We start from the raw sequence: 23046 nt of genomic DNA, 5'->3' as shown, positions 1-23046 counted from the left end.
TGAATCGTGGCGTGAGTGTGTTCCACACACTGGTTGTATGAGCTGGCTTTTATGAGCCAGTCGTCGAGTTACGTGAAGACGTGGATGTGCTGTCTTCGAAAATGTGCTGCCACTACTGCTAGGCACTTGGTGAATACTCTTGGTGCTGTTGTGACTCCGAATAAGAGTACTTTGAATTGATAGTGCAGCCCGTCTATTACAAATCTGAGATACTTCCTGTGAGCCTTGTGAATGGGAATGTGGAAGTATGCGTCCTTGAGATCTAGAGTAGCAAGGAGGTCATTTTGTAACAGGAGAGGAAGGACTTGTTGGAGTGTGACCATGTGAAAATGGTCTGACTGTATGTATATGTTTAGCGGTCTGAGATCCAGAATAGGCCTTAGAGAGCCGTCCTTTTTTGTAATAAGAAAATATAGGGAGTAACCCCTTGTTTTGTTGGTGCAGAGGAACCGGTTCTATTGCACTTTTTTCTAGCAGAGACATTACTTCTTGCTTTAACAGTGACAGATGTTCTTGTGACATTGGACGCTGTTTGGGTGGTATGTTTGGGGGGATAGATGTTAGTTCTAGACAGTAACTTGACTGAATAATTTGTCGCACCCACCTGTCTGATGTGATGTTGATCCAGGCAGGAAGGAATTGCTGCAGTCTTCCCCCCACAGAAGTGGAATGTTGGGGGGGGGGAGGAAAGTCATTGGGTAGGGGTGGAGGCAGAGCGGGAATTGTTGGTTTTGCCTCTGGCTTTGTTGTTGTTACCCCTGTAACCCCCTCTCTGGTAGCCCTTAGTGTATGTGGATTGACTAGGGGTTTTGTAGGAAGTGGAGGGGCTTTCGGAGGAGTAGCCTCTTGTGTTGCCTCTGTATGATGAGCGACGAAAAGAACGTCTGGGAGCTTGCAGCTGCAAGGCTCCCATAGATTTTGCTGTGTCAGTGTCTTTTTTCATTTTTTCTAAAGACACATCAACATTAGGGCCAAATAAATGTGTCTCATCAAATGACTGATTGAGGATGGAATTTTGTACCTCAGGTTTAAAACCTGAAATACGTCGCCAGGCATGTCTCCGCAAAAGGGTACTGATATTGATTGCCCTTGAGGCGTATCTGCAGCATCTGGGGCACAACGAATGGAAGTATTAGTAATATTTTTACCTTCCTGTATGAGTTCATTGGCCCTATTTTTATATTTGTCTGGTAGATGCTGCATTATGGACTCCAGCTCATCATAATGTGCCCGGTCATATCTTGCCAACAACGCTTGGGTATTGGCAATGCGCCAAATGTTAGCTGCCTGTGACGCTGTTCGTTTACCAGAGGCATCAAGGAGCTTGGATTCTTTATCTGGTGGTGAAACCTCACCTGAAATTTGTGAATTAGCACGTTTACGTGCATTAGACACTACTAAAGAATCTAGTGGTGCTGGACCTTTGATGTAAACAGGGTCTGTAGGGGCAGCTTTATATTTCTTTTCAATGCGAGGGTTTAGGACCCGAGCCCTGACAGGATCTTTAAAAACCTCTGTCGCGTCCTTAATGACGCCTTTAAGCATTGGCAAAATGGCAGTAGACCTTTGTGTGTTATCAAAAGTGTCTAAAAGGAAATCGTCCTCCACAGCATCAGTGTGCATGTCAACCACATGGTACTGGGCAGCTCTTTGTACTAGTAGGTTAAAACCTATAGTGTCCTCTGGTAGGGAAGGTCTGGAAGGGTATACATCATCTTGTGGGACGTAAGGTACATCAGGGGTGTTATATTCATCCCAAGGATTAGGTGACTGAGGGGGACTATTGGTCCCTGCTGAGTCATGTGCACCCCTACCTGTGTCATCAGAGTCTGTATCCACATCATCATCTGGATTAGTGGATGGTGTAGGAGAATGATGTGGTGGAGGGGTGTAGGATGAGGTACAGTACGGGGAGGTGGTGGAGAAGGGACCCTTAATGGAGAGGTTGCATTGTCTCTCTTCTTTGGAGGAGGAGGAGGTGCAGGCGCCTCTAGTGGTCTCTTCATGGAGCTAAGAGCTAGTTGGCCAGTCTTAGGATCTTTTTTTTTTTTTTTTTTTTTTTGAAGACCTTTATTTTAGTTGCAAAGGTAAAACACAGCTTTTGTGCCTACAACCCAGCGTGTCGGGCCAGCAGCTATAGTACGTAGATCGAGCAGGAGTCCAGACTTTGGGCACATTGCCAGTTACTTACACAGCATGTCGCCTACAACCCATTTGGGCCGGCCGCGATAACTGTTATATAAAGCTGTAGATTAAAGCATAGTACTTCAAGCAACCTGTCCGTCAATGTCGAGTCGCACTTTCGTGAGGTCTAAATTTAACTTTTCGTTGCACTTTAAACATTAACAACAACTCGTAACAGTACCCAGGAGGTCAGTCCCATTTCCTAGTGAGTTCCCCGTCGGGGGTGTGTGGTAATGAGGTTCGCCGGATTCCAAGTCCGATGTGATGTGGCTCTGAGCGGTGGAGTGAGCGTGCGTGTGGCTGCATACCTTGGTGAACGGTCAGTCATGTGCTTCCCGCTGGGGGAGGGGGCGCGGAGGGGAGGCCCTATGTAAGGTCTGTGCCTGTCCCCTGCCATGGGGGCGGTGTTTCCCCCTAAATGCCAAGACATGTGAATGCGCGGGGGAGGACAGGAGGGGGGGGGGGGAAAGGGAGGGGGGAGGGAAATGGAGGGGGGGGAGGGGGGAGAGTTGCCGGGCCAAATCACTCCGCTAGCGGTTCACAGCACCATCATTCGTGTACCCCAGGAATGGACTGAGGGCTACCCCATACATCCCTCCCGGTGGTCCTGGGAATCGCGCGTTGAGGAGCATTGTAGGCAACAAATCCCGGCTAGGCACCCTCCAGCAGGCGGGTGGCAGGAGCATCGTGTCTCGTCCTCACAATTGAGGTGAACCTTCGTGCAGTCCGCCAGACTGCCCAACGTTCCCCGTTTCCTCCCGGTCCTCAATACTCGCTTCAGCAGTAGACTGGGCGCGGAGTAGATAGGCGGCGAGCGGGCCCCATAGGTCCTTGGGTCGCGATTTGTGTGGCAGCATCTCAGCATAACTGTGTAGCTGGTCTTGCCAGGTTGACATTGTTGCCAGCCATAATTTGAATTTGGGGGCACGACCACGGCCCCATCTGCACGCCACGTGGCGCTTCGCAAGTAGAAAGCCCATTGCGGTAAATTTCCGGAATCTGTTATTTGCAGCAGCGGGTAGCCCCAGTAGTGCAACCTTGGGACAGGTGTCTAGGTCTATCCCTATCATTGTGGACATGGCCTCGGTCACCTGCGTCCAGTACAGCGCGACCTCTGGGCATGACCACGCTAAGTGTAGAAAGTCAGCCCCCGCCTGTCTACATCTGGCGCATTGATCATCTTCCCGAAGACCAAATCGGTATAGCTTGGCAGGGGTGTAATAGAGGCGGTGGAGAAATTTATAGTGGATCAATCTAAGGCGGGCATTTCCCGTCACCGACACTGTATGCGAGCAGCTGTCTTCCCATTGTTCGTCAGTAAGGGGAGGATCTAGGTCCGCGGCCCAGTCTTTTCTGGCACGCAGTTCGGGGGGAGCGGAGGAAGCGTACGCGTGCTTATAGAGCGTAGAAACAACATGTTTCGGGGCGTCCTGTTGTAGCAGTGCATGCAGGGGTGCAAAGGTTTCTGGCTCGTCCGGGAACTCCAGTGTGACAGATGTGATATTCTGTCGAAGTCTCGTGTATAGGAATGTGTCCATAATGGAGGGCGTTTGGTCCCCGAAAAATTGAGCCTGTGTACGGAACTGGCCGTTTACGTATAAATCTCCCCACTTGCAAAGGGCCCGTTTGGAGAGCAGTTTACGGCCTATTTCTTCTCGGGCAATACTCACTCTAGGGTCATGTGCCAGAATCATTCTGGGGGAATACATAAGGGTCACCCCCATACGCTCCGCAATCCTGCGCCATGCCCGCACTGTACAGTCTACCGTGGACGGGTCCCGATCTGTTACGTTAACCTCCGTATAAAGGTACCCCGACGGTTTTACTGGCCTCATATAACCGTCTTCCACAGCAAGGTGCGCCATGAATGGCGGGGGGTGTAGCCAGTAGGACGCGAAATGGCCCTGTGCACAGTCATAGTACAATCGGAAGTTCGGCACTTCAAAGCCGCCTTGGTGGTAAGGTAACATTAGCGTCGCCAGTTTTAGCCGGGCTTGTTTCCCCCCCCATACAAGTCTGGAGAGCTGGGACTCCAGCGCCTTAAAGAAATGCGGGCCCGGACTATAGGGAATATTGGTGAATAGGTAAAGCAGCTTAGGAAGAATTACCATTTTGATCATGGAAACTCGCCCTGCCATGGACAACGGCAAATGAATCCATTTCGTTATGCTGTCCGTTAATTTATCTAGGGCCGTACCGTAGTTCGCCCTGATCAGCGCATCCCGGTTCCTAGTTACGGTGACCCCCAAGTATTTTATCTCATCTTGTGCCCATTCGAGCGGGAAGTCAAGGGGGAACCGGGGAGTGCTGTCAGTGAGGGGAAACAAGGCTGATTTGGACCAATTGATTTGTACCCCCGCTATCGCTCCAAACTTGGTAATTTCGCGCAGTAGGGGATTGAGGTTATCCCGCGGTTTATGTACGTATAAGGTCATATCATCCGCGTATAAGGAGATGAGTAGCTGGCGTTCCGGGTAAATCAGGGACCTATGGTTATGATGCTGGCGAAGTTTGGCCGCCAGGGGTTCAATTGCTATCGCAAACAATACTGGAGATAATGGGCAACCCTGTCGGGTTCCTCTGTGTATCTCGAATGGTGCGGAGCGCGACCCGTTTAGAAGTACCGAAGCTCGTGGTTTGGTGTACAGTAGTTTGATCCAATCCAAAAAGCTGAATGGAATACCCATCCTCTCCAGTAACTCCAAGAGGTAGTCCCACTCCAGGGAATCGAATGCTTTGGTAGCGTCTAAAAATATTGCAGCCGCCTCACAGTTGGGATTTATATCTTGCATGACCGCCTGCAGGGTACGAAGATTGTGCGACGTCGCACGGTTCGGGACAAACCCCGCCTGATCTGGGAGGACCAGCCTTTCCATAAGAAGATTCAGGCGAGTCGCGAGTACTTTAGCCAGTATTTTAACGTCAGTATTTAAAAGCGACAGGGGTCTGTAGGAGTCGCAAAACTCCGGGGGTTTACCTGGCTTAAGTAACGACGCTATCAATGCTTCTCTCATACTGTCGGGCAGTGTTCCTTCCTCGAGAGCTGAGTAGTATATCTGCTTCAGTATGGGGGCAAGTATGTGGATGTAAGTTTTGTAGAAATCTATCGGCAGCCCATCTGATCCTGGGGATTTGCCAGATTTCATGGACATAATGGCGTCCTTTATTTCATCGAGCTCAAGCTCAAGGTGTAAGAATTTCTGTTGCGTCGGGCCCAACCATGCGATAGCCGTATCTGCAAGGTACGTATGAAGCACCAGAGGTTCTCGCCTTTGTGAGGAGTAAAGCGCCCTGTAGTGGTTCGTAAGCACACGGAGCTGTCCGGGTAAGTCCCTCTGAGGCACCTGGTGTTCGTCGCACAAGGAAGTTACATAACCACTATGTCTAGTAGGTTTTACAGCCGTGGCTAGGGCCTTTCCCGGCCTGTCCCCCTCCCCATATATTCGTGCCATGTAGGGTTTGCCTCTGAATTTACATTCTCTTTCCGCCGCTTCCGAATACTCACTGATCTTCTCCCTGAGCTGAGCCCGTTTCTCGTATTCCCCCGTGCCGCAAGCTACATCCCTCTCAATAGTGCGTATCTCGGCCTCCAATTTGCGTAGCTCTCCCCTCAGGGATTTGAGTACACCCCCTCCCTTGGAAATACACCAGCCCCTAACGGTGACTTTGAAAGCCTCCCAAACAGTAGTAAGGCTGCTAACAGAGTTAATATTGCGGTCAAAGAAGTCTTGTATGTCTAGCTCCAGTTCTGACTTGAAGGCCGAGTCTGCAAGGTGCGCAGGGTTGAGGCGCCAGCTTAAATAAGGGGAGACTTCATGGGGGACGCGCAGAGTAAGGAGGACAGGTGAGTGATCCGAAAAAGTACGGGCCAGGTGTATGGTGTTAATTATCCAGGGTATGAGGCCTGCCGAAAGGAAAATGTAGTCTATGCGTGCCCATGTAGAGTGGACTGCAGAGTAGTGGGTACCCTGGCGCGTGGCGGGGTGCGTGTGTCTCCAGGCGTCAACTAAACGGTGTTCTTCCAATATGCCCAGTAAAGAGCGTTGGGTGTTTGAGTAATGGGACGCATGCGGGTGTGATCTGTCGAGAATAGGCTTTACGGCTGTGTTGAAGTCCCCTCCAAGTATTACATGAGCTATGCCCAGAGTCTGAATCTTGCCCCACATCGTGAGCAGTGTAGATGGGTCATCCGTGTTCGGGCCGTAATAGCATGCAATAACTACTGTGTGAGAGTACATTTTCCCCCAGACCATGCAGTACCTCCCCCCACTGTCCATGTCCGTGCCTGCTGGGGTAAAGCCCACCCCTCTGCGCACAAGGATCGTGACCCCTCTTGCATAATTGGAGAAAGATGAAAAGACTCTACACGAGGCCCATCTGGATGCGAATGGGGGGGTCCCATTCGGCATTAGGTGAGACTCCTGCAGAAGAGCTATAGCCACTCCATGTCTGTCCAGGTACCCCAAAATTTGCCTTTTCTTTCTAGGGTCATTTAGCCCTCGCACATTCCATGACAATACCCGGAGCTGTAGCCCAGGGGGCGCATCCGTTACGTCACCCATCCCCGCAATGACATATAAACTGAGCCAGTAGGTGTAGCAACAAGCATCGTACAAGCAATAGCAGAATGACAACTCAGGGCATTACCCAGCCCTCCGCCCGGGGGCCTCCCCCTCCCAGGACTCACCTGCAATAGGTCTAAAACACTGTTAGGAACTAACCGACCTCCCAATCCCATCCTCCCTCCGGTAACCCCAACTGACCGGAACAACATCCACCCCGCCACATTGAAAGGACCGCCCCCCACTAGAGTATCACGTGGACTGGTAATCTTTGAGGCAGTGCTGACGTTCCACCCTCCCACTCCGGCTTCCCCAACTTGCCGGGCATTCAGAAACCCTCCCCCCCCCCACATTCCAAATAGAGCCAAAATCAACTTCAGAACTACAGTAACCCTGACCCCAGAAGGGGGAAAGGTGTTATGGGGATTGCCCATTGGAGGCGTAGTCTAAGAGGCGCCAGACCTGCCCACCACCTCCTTACTTGCACCCACTGGCATCCGGGACCAGGCCCAGACTTCGGCCGTGGGACGGAGGTGGGTGATCCGGCACGTGTCAATGTTGTAGATCGGTAACAGATAAAACCTGCAGTGGTACCACACCAGAGAGTGATGCATCGAGTCCTGCAGAGGGTTGCTACCGGCTGCGATACTTCGATGAGTACATTGCTGACTTGATTAGTCTTGTTGGGATAATGGAGATTGTGACCTGGACCGGCGCTCCTCTCTCTCCACTCGGAGTCTTTCCTTCCTTTGCTGCTTTAGAAAGTCTTCCACCTGTTGCGGGTTAGTGAAGAAGTGGTGAGTGCCTCGGTGAGTGATCTTTAGCTTCGCCGGATAAAGCATGGCATACGGGATTTCCTGGGTTTGTAGTTTCTTTTTAACTGCGGCGAATTTGCGTCTTGCATCTTGTACTGAGGGGGTAAAATCAGGAAAGAAGGACAGCGTCGCGTTGCCATAGGTTACTGTGCCCAGCTCCCTCGCGCGTCGAAGAACTGCATCTCTGTCCCTGTAATTCAGGAAGCGGGCAATGATAGGGCGCGGGGGCAGCCCAAGAGGAGGAGGCGCAGCAAGCGAACGATGTGCCCGTTCCACTATTAGGTGTGGGGAGAAGGAGTCTTTCCCGAACAGTTCCACCACCAGTTTTTCCATGAAGATCTCTAGCTTACCAGTGTTCGTTGTTTCTGCAAGGCCCAGGACGCGGATGTTGTTGCGCCTGGACCTCGCTTCTAAATCTTCATTTTTATCCGCAATTACCTTGAGCAGTTTATCCATTTGCGAAACTTGCTTGGTGGTCGACGTCGCCCCGTCCTCCAGCGTAGAGATCCTGTCCTCTGCCTCTTTGATACGGGTGTCATGCTGTTCCAGTCTCGTCACGACACTATCCATACGGGTGTTGATGGTGTCAATCTTGGCGTCAATGGTCGATAGGCTCTGCTTCATGCCAAGTAGGAGCGTCTTCCAATCGTCGTCTTGGGGGGTCGGCGCTGCGGGACTCCCCTCCGCCTCCGGCATCCCTTTAGCAGGTTTTTTAGATTCAAACGGAATCTTGGATTGCCTGGCATCGTTGCGTCCCATGTCGTGTCTCGGAGTCCGGGCCGCCGCCAGTGAAGAGGCCGCCAGTATTCCAGATAGCGGAGATTGGTATATGGCAAGTGCAGGCAGGCACTCGCTGGCAGCAGTCTGCTGGGGCTAGTTACGGGGGTGACCAGTGCGCTATGAAGCCCCTCTCCCGTCAATTTGTCTTCCAGAGGAGACCCCCCAGTACCTGTACAGAAGGCGGTAGGACTGTCCGGTCAGTGTTCACTGGACCTCCCTGGAGGGGGGGGGGGTCCGTCGCATCCCAGACAGGGAACCGGTGCAGCGTGGTAGAATGTCCTCCGTCACCTCAGTGGCACCAGGCTTGCACACAGTTGGCGACGACACTAGGACCTGCGGGGGCTCTGGCTAGGCCAGAAAGTTTCGCGCCTCCAATGGGTTTGCAGAGCGGGACCAGGCCAAACGTAGGAGCGTGTGACTGGGGGACTAGGGGTTAAGTTCAGTGAGCAATTCTCCTCCTCAGCTCCGGCCGAGCTAATGCAGGATCAGCTGTCTTAATGGGGGCGCTGCGGTGTCCCAGCAGGGTGTGGACGTGTGCTTCCCTATGCCGGGCCGCCCATTAGGAGTTAATGGAGCCTGAAGCGTGACTTTTCTCTCCCCTTCCGAGTCTACACTCGCCGCTGCAGCGCCTCTCTCCCCAGCTGTCCGGAGCTTCCACCGCGAGAGAAGCAGCCCGCAGCTCGCAGTCCGCCCCCCCTCACCTTCTGTCAGCTCCGTTGCTCCAGGCGCTAGAAACGGACAGCGCGACCCTTGGCCAGAAGGAAAGCCGCTGTTCGAGCCCGCCACCAGCGCCACACACCGGGCTCACCTCCGCAGTATATTCCAGGGTCTGTCACTGGGGGGGGAGGGGAGGGGAGGATGAGGGCGCAGACCGCAGGCCAGTGTCCAACGTCGCTGTCAGAAAGGCCGCGGATCCCCGGTCTGTCCCAGTCCGCAGATCCGGCCGGAAGCCTCCTTCGCAGCTTCACCACCTCCCGCCCTCAGATCGCCGGCGTCTCTCCAGGCAGGCCGCTTCGCAACACGGGCGAAGTTTACACCGCTGAGTTCAGGACACTGCACCGGAGCAAGTTTAGCCGGTTTCGGTCCAAAATTACCGATCAGGATTCTATAGGATTATTAATAGTGCCAGTTCGGGCGGGAGCCTCACTCCAGTGCGGCCATCTTGGTGTGGCGCCACCTAGCGCCCCAGTCTTAGGATCTTTAACAAGAGTTTTTTGATGAGGATCTGGTGTAAAAAGTTCTTCTGTATAGGGCAGATCCTTTGGCGTAGAAGTTTTCGGTTCTGGAGGTTTTTTCGGCACCGAGTCGGTAGATGGTCTAGGGTCTTTTGCTTTAGAAGTGTGACCTTTTGAAATATCTTGTACCGGAACATGTTTTTTCGGTTCCGGGTGTTTCTTCGGCTCCGAAGAATGTGAATCGGGGCCTTTAGGTGGTTTGTTTACTTGGCTCCGAGTGCGGTTTCGGCACCGATGAGCTGCTGCCAGTCTTCGGCGCCATGTGCTTAGGTGTCGGAGCAGCGGTCGGCGTGGTTGAAGAAGATGGCTTTTTCTTCGGTGTCGGTATAGGATCGGCACTGGGAATAGGCTGACTCGAGCCGGAGCCGCCTGAAGGCTTAGTAGGCTTCTTTGCCGGACCCGAAGGTGGGGCGTGGGAAGCAGTCTCTCTGTGTGCACCCGGACCCGAAGGTGAGGGTGTGACCGAAGCCTTTTTTGAGGGTGTTCGAGGAAGGGTTGGGGTCGACCGTCTTACTTACGACCCATTGAGCTGGAGTGATGTCCTCGACGTCTGAGTCTTCGGCATCCGAAGAGCTGGAATTTTCTTCGGCGTGCTGATGTTCTGGCACGTCGACACCCTCTCCAAAGATGTCGTCAGGGACCGAAGCTGACGAGCGAGCCAATGTTCTTTGAGCTCGTCGGTCCCGAATCGTCTTCTTGGAGCGGAAAGAGGCACAAGCGGAACAGTCTTTGGCCTTGTGCTCCGATGAGAGGCAAAAGTTGCTCACCTCATGTAGATCGGCGTGGGGAAATTTCGATCCACATTGAGGACACTTCTTGAACGGCGTCCTTTCCATGAGCCAGAAGATGAGGCCTAGGTAGGCCCGAAGGCGTTCGTCGGCGACCGAAATCGAAGACTTCGAAGTTGGTGAAGAATCGCGTCGATGTGGAGCGCAATCGAAACAATACCGTCGAACTGGGTGAGGATTGCGCGTCGAAGGAAATTCGGTTAGAAACCGGAGCGGAGGAAACACATCCGATCCCGATGGCGGAAAAAAACAATCTGAGGATGGAGCCGATGCTCATGCGCAATGTGGTCCAAAGGAGGAGTCGCCCATCTCGTGACTTCCAAAGAACTTTTCAGGACAACAACAAACTGCAAACATTCGGGCCCAACACTAGGTGGCGATCTATGCACAGTGTGTAATCTGCAGCTCAGATGCCTCGAACATTCACATTATGGGTTTACTATACAGGCAAGTTAATGTAAATGAGCAAGTTAGCAAGTTTTACTGATATCTTACTGCAGGTTTACACTTTAAAAAATCATTACTTCATTAATTTAAATTTGAGAACATAAAGGGAAATTAATTTGAAAGATACTTTCAAGTAGTACTTACTATTTAAATCCCTTTTGACAAACTGACCTTATTACAATAGGTTATCTGGAAAAGGTTCTGTGAGCAAAATACTGAATTTCAAAGAAACTCAAATAAAACACATTCTGAATGGCACTTGGTGGTACTTACATAAATTCTATCTTTGCTGTACCGAACTTTCACATTATGAAGTAGTGTTGCTTCATTCAAGTACATAAGTGAACCTGTAACAGACACAATACAAGAATAGCTTAATTACCCAAAAACATGTCATAAAGCATACACGATGACAATGACGGTCTTTGCTTCAATTTAAAAGGACTGAGGCACAAGAAAACTAGATAACTGGAAACAATAACTGTATGTTCACTGTTGGGTAGGAAAAATGCACTTCTGCTTCCCATCATTATATCGTTTTGAGAATCACATTTACACTACTTTGAAGTCTAGTAGATGGGTCCATAGTGTTATGTAGAATTTAAAACAAAAACATAATGAATACCTACAGAAAGTGCACACTGCTGTAGTCCATGGAGTAAAGGTTGTGTAGTAGGTTAACATGCATGTTGTCTGTGTGAGTTGCATCTGTTTTGCTTGAGCCCGGTTCACAAAGCACGTTGCCAACCTATGTTTTACTAATATTGCATAATATGCAATTTGCAAATACAAAGTCCAGTCCAGTACTGAGGATGGCAGAATTTTACATGTGTATGGTACACATACAAATGCAGCAGACACATGGAGATGATGGACTGAGCCCTGAAACTTTTCAGACACTCACCCCCAGTCACAGGTCTGGGTTGAATCCATCATCATTCTTTATCTCACTTCACAACCCCAGTTCAGACCCAGCTATATGCAAATCATTCTTGACCCTGTGCTTCTTGGCAACAGTCCAGCATTAACTGCCAAGCCAGGTCTTCCTGGACCAGAAACAAGCATCCTGGGACTGGTTACACATACAGGAATTGTTCCTATATGTCAGCACTGGTGCGTTCAAAGTTTAGGATTCTGGGCATTCTTAGGTTGGCTAGTCTGCAAAAGAATATGAGCATCCTAAACTCCTAGGTTTGGGGATTCTTAGATATCCCTTGCAGGCGGATTCCCATCCTAGAACCCAATCCCAAATGTCATGGTGGAAACTAGGCGAGGATGCCTTCATATTTTACGTGGGTGTAGAAAACGCTGTTTCTTCACAGGGAAAAAGACTTTACCCATGTAAGAAAATACACGTCTGCATTTGTATCTCTGAAAGTGGAATTGTTTACTTGCTAGAAATTAGTCCTGCTTACATTATATGCATGTGTGTATGGTAGGAACTCTACAACTACACATACTATGATTGTTTGTGACTTCCAGAAAAGGCAAACATGTTTTGCTAAAACAGTGGTAACCTTATGGGAGCTGATGTCTGACTCCTCAGAGGGCCTTTGTGAACGTGGTCATGTGTGAGGACATTTGCACCCTGGTAGTCACCTGCTGTTTGTTAGCCAAGCTTGCACATGTGTCACCTGCACTGGACCAATCAATCAGGAAAGTGTTTGCTGCGCCTTCCAATGCTGTACTTGCTGTGTCTGGAAAATATTACAACGTGAGGGTTAAAAATGCTGGACCTGCTCCATTTTAAGGAGGCTTGCACTATTGCAGCTTGCAATTCTTCAGTTTCCTTAAATTAGGGAAGCTTGCATAGCTGCTGTGTTAAGAGTGGGATTTATTAATGTGCCTTTGGCACGGCGGGAGAGGATGGTGGTGTGATTATTGTGTGTACGGGTATGTAGTGGTGTAAGTGTGAGCAATCAGCTTGTTCATAGATCATAAGGACATGTGTAATGTAGCATAGGTCATGGTAGTGTGGTTGATAAAGTTGTTGGTGCCGTAACAGGCTATAGCATACCAGGCATAGTAAGGAGGATACAATAAAATCACGCTACCCTCCCTGTGTAATGCATGAAAATGCTTTCCTAGAGGCATGCATGTGTGCACTGAATTCACTGCACTCACATTCCATTCACTCAAAACATACGAGTGAAATAACACAAAATTGCTAAACTGTTACAGCAGATGTCTATAAGTCAACAAGCAACTTTAAACATTCGGACAAAATTGTCGTTAATTAAAGATCTAAAATCTATTTTTAAAAAAATGTATGATAACTATATAGAGTAGTTCTGTGGAATTTAACTCATTGGTTAGACAAAGGTAGTTCAGCAAGTCAACCGGATCGAATACCTTATTGGACTGACTCTTTCACTACAGGGATTGCTGTTTGACCTTGTTTAAAAGGCTTACAATACTGGGCCTAGTGTCCAAAAATGGGTGCTACAGAGTTAAGTGACACACGTTTGTCCTATACTAATAGCATCAAGAGATAACGTGTGGTCCACTAGTACTGTGTAATTAAATTCTGTGTAGGCGAGGAAGAGGGTGCTAAATGCGGAGTTCAAACAGATCGACAAATCAAATCTTTCTTGCCCAATGTAGGGAAATAAGAATTGGTTGTGCTCTATTTTCTCACACCTTCTGTGTACCTGAAGGTGTCTCCCAAGAAACATCCCCTCGGGAAGTTCAGAGTACAGCATAGAGGAAACTTCCTGTTTGGGATGACTGCTATCCGTACAGGGATAGCCTAATCTGGAGAGGATCATATTGGTCTTTTTGTGATATATTTTCCAGTAATGATTAGATGAGACACAGCACATGTCTTCCGCCCTCACATGCGGGTCACTGCTAGATAGGCCGCCATCAGGAATATGCCCTCTTGAAGAGCCAACTGCCATAGATGTAAGGCCCCTCAACACATGGTCCAAGAACACACACCACCCTGTTGATGCAATGAACAGTGTTTGTGTTGTCCAAAAGAATTCGATTGATGTTCGCTGAAATTGAATGGGGAAAAGCTGTGGGGGAAAGGTGACCAGCTCATAAAACCAGTAAGCGGTGGTGCAGATGTTGCTCGGATATCAACGAAAAAGGCCTCACACCATTATCATCCCATAGTGCCTCAGCCAAGCCAGCAAGGATCTATAACAACAGTGCCCTGCCACAGAGGAGAGCTGAAGGGACAACCTACCGTTAGAGGATGAAAGATCTCTACACAAGTGAGAGGGTCCCCTAATGTTGGAGACATGGTCATGTTAGGCACCACTGAAATGCCCTCATTAACCATCAGTGTTTGATGGGACCAAAAGGATGCATGAAGCCATCATGCCCAGGAGACAGAAGAGCTACACAGCTGGGATCAGACCTGATTCTGAATCAACTGAGTCCTATCCAGAGTATCTGCAATCCGTTGATCAGGAAGGAAAGCTCTAGGCAGGTCTTCCCTCAACACCATACCAATGAATTTCAGCCTCTTAGTGGGAACAAGGTGTATCTTCTGGCCCTATGGCCCTCCGGGGAAATCTCCCTTATGGACTGTTCCTTCGCCTCTGAAGGAACTGCAGTAACCTTACAGACTACAGAGAAGAGGCCAAGGAACTCAGGCACAATCTTCTGGAAAGACATTATCCACCAAGGATAGTGAGACTAGCAGAAAAGAGGGCCCGTAACACTAACAGAGAAGCTCTCCTAGAAGATAATGTGTTCACCAAAGAGAACATGCGTCACCTCTTTCACTCCGCTCTCCAAAAAGTCAAATCTATAATTTTAAAACACTGGAGGAACCCAAACGCGGGACACCTGACACTGGAACGTCCACGCTTCGCGTGCAAGAGAACACCGAACCTGATGGACTAACTGGTACACACTAGGCCATGGACAAAAAAACAAAACCCTCAAGGCACATTCTGGAACCTCCCACAAATCACAGGACATCATCCATGTGGGAGTTGTACTGCATGTAACTCCACCAGCCAGTCGAATGTCCTACAGCTGGGCAGCTTTAGATTGATACAAAGGCAACATACAAATTGTAACACAAAAACCTATCTATCTGATCACTTATCCATGCACTTTGTACTATGTTGGCATGACCACAAGATCAGTCAAGATAAGAATGGGGGAACATAGGAGTACCATCAGAAGTGGCATGAACGCTACAAAAATTAGCAACCACTTTAAAGAGGCTAATCACTCCACCGCAGACCTCAGCTGGACTGTGTTGGAGTCAGATCCATCCTGGAGCACAAGCAATATCTTCAAACGTGAACAACGGTGGGTGTTCTGCCTTCAGACCAATAAAAATGGGCTCAATGAAGAGATCCTCTGGACTGAGATATAGACACCCTCACTCAATGTCATCTGCTCCCTCATGACATTTTGGGGTCCAGTATTAGCCACCTCACTATTCAGTTTGGTACATATATTGATACTATAGATCTGTAATAGAACCACCCTTACAGCACCTGGGATCAACCATGCCCAATAAATGTACATGACCTATAGTTCATCATAGCTATGACCTCTATATAGGGGAAACAGGATGACATACTTTCTGTGCCAACTATCTTACTAGTGGTACCAACTCATTGAGCCTCTCCTACTATACATCAAACTATGCCCAGATCTTTTATCTATTTATTTTAGAAAGGATAAGGATGAATTGACACTAGGATTTTAACATTTGCATAAGTTATGTCAGTATGGTCTTGGCACATTTGCTAAGGGGCCCCATGAGAATTTAGCACCCGTCTTTATGTTTAGGGTGTTCTTTCTCTCTCTTTGTCTTCTTCAAGGTACACATCACTGCAAACAACCCCCCTCCACTTTCAGATGGGCGCTAGACTTGCGCAGCACCATCAATTTGATACAGTCTCGCCACAGTCAGAACGAGTCTAAAGCTAACTGCATCTCCCACGGTATTGATTATTCCAGGGACTTGGAGGAGGGTAGGTGCTGTAGATCTGGCAGCACACCGAAACTGTGAGTACAGACAAAGTTGGCCTCTACACCAACCAACATGCTCCTCAGTCAGATATAATTACTGACGTGTTGTAAACTATATAAATACTTTCAGGTAGCACGTGTATCACACAGCACCTCCGCATCATCCGATGATGCTGGAGTCCACCGAACTTTAGGTAAGCTTGATACTCCGGACTCCTTTTATGGAACCATCCTTTTTCACACTATGATTAATGACATCTGATATTGTTTTTCGAACACAGTGTGTTTGGGCGCACAATCATGGTGATAACTTGATAAAGCTATATCATGCACCAACAGCCTCCGCAGCTATTATCGTGCATATATTGAGAGGGTACTAGTTCTGTGTCCATATATATGTCCATATTTGCCTACACCGCAATGTTGCACTGTACGATTGCGATGTATGCCTCATGCAACAACAATAACGAAATATCATTCCATCTAGAATCCCCACGTTGAGTGAGCTACAATATGGCATTGACCATGGATCTCTAAAACAAGCAGGATTTTATACTAAATACAAGTAACTTATACCATCTTGAAACATTTTTTGGAGCTCATGTCTGAAGTTTATATATGATATATCCCACTCAGCTAGACTCTACAAAAACTATGTGGTGGTAACACTTGAGTCCGCATCAATATATGTTTTAGATGTCCCTGATGCCTTTCCAACAAGACACACATAGATTGCAAGCGCCAGACCACAGAATCAGTGTTTTCTACGGACTGCACTATGCCTACTCACTCCCCTGTGTTCCATACAATGACCATCATTCTGAGTCTCACTGCTAATAATATTTAATTCTCTTGTACATAATTTTGTTTTTATACTTCCACCATAGTCAACACTACACACGATTGGGGTACTATGGGAGGGTCTTTCGACCATGGGATTTCACTGTTGGAACAACAACCGCTCTAAGAAGTGCCTTGAATAGTTTGACTACTATGCTTTCTTTCTCCCTACAGGTCGACTGTGGAACAACACAACATACACACAGTAGGTAGCACGAACAGGCACCGCTCAGTGTGGGGTAGTATATCCACTTTATGTTTTTATGTTTTTTGTCCTGATGAAGCGCCTTGGATCCTTATGACCAACACAGGTGCTAAACATGTCAACACATTTATTGAGGGGCGACCACCACAAGGTCCCGCTCTTGAGACAGTAAGTGTAGTTCTCTTACCTGTTCACACACTTGTTGACTACCCAGTTTCCTTTGAAACTCAAAGGTAGCCCCACCCTACCATAGGTTTTTTATTCCTGGAAGGTTATTCCTGTCAATAAAGGTTTGCGTTAGGAAATTCCCTTACCAGTTGTAACCTTATACACAACACACCACGTCACAACCCCCCTCACTTGCACTCATCTAAACAGCAGCCTCAAAAAATATCTCCGCCAAAGCGACCCTTCGGGGGACCCGTTAGACATTGCAGCGCTGGCCCAATAAGGAGCATCGCCCATTGATGACGCATGACACCTTTAGGGGATGAATGAGGGCAACATAAACAGTCTCATTGACTGTACACTCCCAGTACCCCAGCAGAGGCACCCTCTGCACTTTTGGAATTCGTGCCTCCCTTACTCTCTACTTTTACAAAAGGAAAACTAGCCCTTTGATCTAATTTTGTAATTGACTCTGGGAGCATGGGCTACTGGACCTCTTGCACCAGCTCCCTGTCCCCCCTCAACCCCTTTCCCTTCTGAAGGGGTTCTTATTTGAAACGTGACTTCTGGATGTTCATGGAGAAGTCCATGTCATGGGTGCCCCAGATAGTTTGTGACTCCTACAGGGGACCTCACCTTCACCAGCCAATCATCCAAGTAGGGAAATACATGAAGTCCTGACCTCATGAGTTAAGCTGCTACTCACAGCCAGCCTTTTGGTGAAGACTTGCGGAGACCAAATTGTAGTCCTGAGAACTGGTACTGTTCTATCCCACTGTGAATTGGTGTTCTGTCCTACTGTGAATTGGAGGTAAATCCTGTAAGCAGAAAATGTTGGTAGAGGGAAGTAAGTGTATTGGAGTACCAGAGACACCATTCAATCACCCACATCGAGGGCCAGCAGCACAGGCTTAGAGATTGTATTTGAAAATGTTCCTGTGGAATTAAGAGTTTGAAGAGTGTAGATCCAGAATGGGTCTGAGACCTCCATCCCTTATTGAGAGTATTAAGCAAAGGGAATAAAAGTCCATGCCCTCTCCTCCAAGGGTGCTACCTCTATGGTCTGTTTATTCAGTAGGGCAAGAACCTGAGCCTTCAAGATCAAGGCATGAACCAAAGAACACCACTTTGCACAAGGAGGGTGGTTAATGGAGAGTACAGGTAGGGGAGGGAGTAGCTCCTGTGAATAAGCAGGAGCACCCAGGGATTCATCCTGAGCATCTCTCAAAACGTGGTGATTTGGGAGACACACTCTACGACTTGTATTTGGTAGAGAACTATCAGGCAGCAGATCCAGTGAAAGATTGGGGAGACTGGAATTGATGCTGTTGGTGTCACGTATGCCTTCCTCTCCCACAAAATAACTGCTATAACAGCTGGGAATCTGGAATTGGGGAGTGGGAGGCTTGCTGTTGCCATAAGGGCTCTCCCCTGGAGAAGCCTGGGAAGCAACTGTATTGTTGGTGGTACTGCGTTGCAGGCATGGTCCAGTAAAGGAGCTGTGGAGTGTCTGCTCTTGAAATATTACAGGAAAGAGTCAGTCTTCTAAGAGCCTCATCAAAGGGCTTGTCCATTTGTGCCACCTGGACAATACACAAGAAGACAGTTGAGCAGATTTTGGCATACCTGTAGCCTGTGACAAGTTTGACCATGTATTGAGCTACTGTGTCGGCAGAAGCAAACTCACACTTGAGATTCTGTTTTGAGGCATCTACATGTCGTTCATAATATAATTGGTTTCTTTGTGTGGTCTAGAAAGCTAACTACTGCACTTCTTTGCAATTCCCACATATCATTCAATGAGGCTTGTAGCACTGGAAGTGCACAGGGCTAGGCTGCTAAAGATGAAAACATTTCAGTTCATGGAGTTAAGTCATTTAGACTCCTGGTTTGGAATAGCTCTGGGAAATGTGTTACGATTCAACTAGCTGATGAAGTTTTAAACACCAAACTGGATGGTGATGCATATGGAGACAGAGCTTTGGATTGGAAGGTGCTGGCCTGGCAATGCTGTGCGAGCTTTCAAATTGTTGGGTCAAAGAAGGGCTTCTTGCAAGTAGCCAAAAAAGGTTCCAACAGTGATTCTTCAATCGGTAGAAATGGTTACAGAGATGCCGTAGACAGTTGTTGGGTGTTTGCCAGTATGAGGGAATTGGCATTAGCAGTTGTTAAATTCAACTTTAGCACCGCAGCGGCTTTCATTAATAGGGGTAAGGAATGCCACTCCCTGGGGAAGTGTCAAGACCACAGGAATTTTGAGCGTGTAGGTTAAGGCCAGCATCCGTGATAAGAGGAAGTTATCATTCTCTGAATCATCTCCTTTTGTACATTCCTAATCTCTATTGGGCATGTCTAATGAAGTAAAGTCTGTGATGAATATTTCCTATATTTGTGCTCTTGAGAGAACTCCACCAAGGTCTGGTCCTTGAAGCAGACTCAACCTTTTTCTCTCATCCCTCAAATAATATCTGCTGATTTCAAGGGGTGAGGCAGTTCAGAGGACAACACCAACGTAAACGTCACGATTGCTACCAAAGGCAAATGAGTCCACATCTTGGAAGGAAAAGGTTTCCTCAGAAGATGGGCTGAAGCCACAGTAGAAGGAGGCATGGAGTTTACAGGTGTCAAGGCCGGAGGTGCCAGAATCACCAGTCTCCCGGAAACAGGCCAACCATTGGGGTTTGGGCCACAGACATAGAAGCCCACCCAGAAGAAACACAACACAGCCTGCTCAAAGGCCTCGACCTGGAAAGGATCAGCGGACTGAGCCAGAAACTCTGGATTCATCTATTTAATAACTAGGATAGGTTTTGAACTGTTCTTCAAGGAAACAAGCATTGGCATAGCCAATAGGTCTCGCCTATGGGACCTTATAAGTGTTTAGCCATGCAACAGTTGATGTAGTTGCACCAAGGATATTGTGCTGGATAACTAAACACTTATAAGATCCCTAAGGCGAGACCTTTTGGCTATGCCACTGCTTGTTTAATTTTTGTTTACCTTTTTAAATCACAAAATATCTAGGCGTACTTATGTGAAGCTGGAACTGTTTTAGTTTCCCAAGCATAGTTACAGAATTAATTTGTGACTTGCTTGTCAGGCCAACGCAGCTACACTGTAAACTGACGTGTGTAAATGGCAACCCTGATGATTGGGCCAACTATCGCCCTATCTCTCTGCTGCCTACGGTCAGTAAACTAACTGAAAAATATGTAAATTCTCTGATATCCAGCCATTTAGAAAATAACAACTTACTACATCCAACCCAGACCGGATTCAGGTGCAATCAAGGCACTGAAACGGCTCTTGTGGCAGTAATTGAGGAAGCAAGAAAGATTGTGGATGAGGGTAGCTGTGCAGCCATATTGTTATTAGACCTCAGTGCGGCCTTTAACACCGTCAATCATTCCATTCTGATTCAAAGGATGAATGATGTGGGTGTCACTGGGACCGCACTAAAATGGCTGCAATCCTTCCTTTCTGAGAGGACGTTCTCAGTATTTGAGGATGACATCTCCTCCCCTCCTATACATCTACACTGTGGCGCTCCCCAGGGTTCATCCCTCAGCCCGACCTTATTTAATATTTATATGAGGCCTTTGGCTGAGGTGGTGTTGCCATGGGGGGTGCAACTAGTGATGTACGCTGATGATACTCAGCTTATCATCACTCTTTCTGGGCAGATGTCGACTTATGACAATCTTTCCTCCTGCCTTAGCAGAGTCCGTGAGTGGATGGATGACTCTTTCCTGAAACTTAACGGAACAAAGACAGAGATCATGATGCTTGGGCATGATGCTCCCTCCGCGGTGGATGGCTGGTGGCCTACCACTTTAGGCCATCCTCCCCTCCCAAAAGAGAAAATTAAAAGCTTAGGGGTATGGTTGGACCCATCACTTAATTTTTTGGTGCAAGCCCAGAAGGTAGCAGCTACCTATTACGCCCTGATGAGATCACTTAGAAAAATCATTGGACTGCTTCTGTTTGAAGCAAAGCGATACAAAAGGGGATGGGGGGCTAAAGAACGGTGATGGATTAAACCCAGATCTTTTGACTGGGTGTGAGTGTTTGATTGATTCAGATGCTCCGTCCATCACCAACCCCTTTTGTACCGCTTTTGGCCACCATAAGTGTGGCAGGGTATGCTCAGACGTGAGTCCCTTGCTCACTTTGCCACTGGATTCAAGCAAGCCGGGCTGAAGACGGCTGGAATGCCAGAAACCGGTCCTCGGAAGCTTGTTTCCGGTCCAGGGAAGACATGGCTTGGCAGTTCGGGCTGGACTGTTCCCATGAGGCACAGGGTCAGACTGATTTGCGTATAGCCATGTCTGAACTGGGGTGGCAGAGTGGGCTAAAGAACGGTGATGGATAAAACCCAGATCTTTTGACTGGGTGTGAGTGTTTGATTGATTCAGATGCTCCGTCCATCACCAACCCCTTTTGTACCGCTTTTGGCCACCATAAGTGTGGCAGGGTATGCTCAGACGTGAGTCCCTTGCTCACTTTGCCACTGGATTCAAGCAAGCCGGGCTGAAGACGGCTGGAATGCCAGAAACCGGTCCTCGGAAGCTTGTTTCCGGTCCAGGGAAGACATGGCTTGGCAGTTCGGGCTGGACTGTTCCCATGAGGCACAGGGTCAGACTGATTTGCGTGTCTGAACTGGGGTGGCAGAGTGGGCTAAAGAACGGTGATGGATTAAACCCAGATCTTTTGACTGGGTGTGAGTGTTTGATTGATTCAGATGCTCCGTCCATCTCCAACCCCTTTTGTTCCGTTTGAAGCAAGGCGGATACTAGTCCAAGCCCTGATTTTAACGCGCCTGGACTACTCAAACGCAGTATATTTAGGGGCTCCACTAGGGACACTCAGGGTCCTACAGACGGTACAGAACTGTGCAGCCCGGATGCTTCTACAGATTTCACGTAGAACTTCTGCCAAACCAGCGCTCCGGCAACTTCATTGGCTGCCGGTACAACAAAGGGTCGAATTTAAGGCTATGACCATTGTCCATAAAGCCTTAACTAAGACAGGACCTGAGCTTATTAAACCCCTGTTTTGCCCTTACCAAACGAATAGGACCCTTAGATCCAGCAGTAAGAATTTTCTAGCAGTCCCACGAATAAGGAGAAGCCTTATGGGTGGCAGACGCCTTTCTGTTCAGTCAGCTAAACTTTGGAACAACCTGCCCGACCCTATTCGGATGGAGGAGAACCATTTTAGGTTTAGGAAGATGCTCAAAATCTTCCTATTTCCCCAACTTCACCGGGGATGAATTGGACCACTGCAGCGTTGGGATGCCTCCGGGTAACCATGCACTAAACAAATGAGTAGTCATTCATTCATTCATTCAAGTGCAATTGCCAACTTTAAAAAAATCCCACCAGGAACATGTTCTATCCCCATGGAGAAGTAACTTCTCCTAGTGCCCCATTAGGTTTAGGGGTGTTCTTTTCCCATTTTAACCCAGGATCCATGCGTACCTGTGCCCTTTACAGGAGCAAATCCCTAAATGTATTTGATAGCTGGAATATGCATTGCAGAAAGATAGAAAAGAAGAGCTTCTGGCCTGTGCTGGTAAGGCATGAAAAAATAGGACTGACGCCAGCACGCCAGACAGTAACTTCTATCGGTCATCACATCCAGGATGGGGTAGCCACATCTAGAGTTGTGTGGGTTTATCTGTTGGCGATGGAGAGCTATTGCTGTGAATAAAGTTTTCTTAATCCAGTCAGGCACATGAAGACTATTCGTAGTCTGATGAATCTGTTGTAAGAAGTAACCATCAGAACTTATACTTAAAAAGACAAATAATGCAAGCTGCCTACAGTGCAACTTCTTGTTCACTCATGCTTCATACACCCAAAGACCGAAGAATTACTCTTTAAATATTCTCTTAGGAACTTGCATAGTGCAAATCAAAACGTCTATTTGAAATATGTATCATTCTTGCTGGTAGCCATTTTGTGTACTTAGTTATAGTAGAAAGTATTATGTTTCCACTTGGCTTTATTGGCAGTAACACACTGCATCCCCAGCCACCATTTGTATGCCAGTACGCCAGACTCCATTAATGTC

At 48.2% G+C, this 23046-nt stretch overlaps 1 protein-coding gene across 8 annotated transcripts in view; it reads right to left on the bottom strand.

The window, feature by feature from the left end:
* The window catches only part of MYO6 (myosin VI), a 909629-nt gene that overhangs the window by 598382 nt on the left and 288201 nt on the right, over positions 1–23046 (bottom strand). For all 8 annotated transcript variants that reach the window (XM_078648084.1, XM_078648085.1, XM_078648086.1 and 5 more), the window contains exon 4: positions 11085–11158. In XM_078648084.1, coding sequence (XP_078504210.1) covers positions 11085–11158 — 74 coding nt within the window. The remainder of the gene's footprint in view (positions 1–11084; positions 11159–23046) is intronic.

The sequence above is a fragment of the Lissotriton helveticus genome, chromosome 6, assembly GCF_964261635.1.
Source record: "Lissotriton helveticus chromosome 6, aLisHel1.1, whole genome shotgun sequence".
Classification (NCBI taxonomy): Eukaryota; Metazoa; Chordata; class Amphibia; order Caudata; family Salamandridae; genus Lissotriton; species Lissotriton helveticus.
Note: the sequence above shows the minus strand (reverse complement) of the source record. Positions and strands in the feature narration are given on the sequence as shown.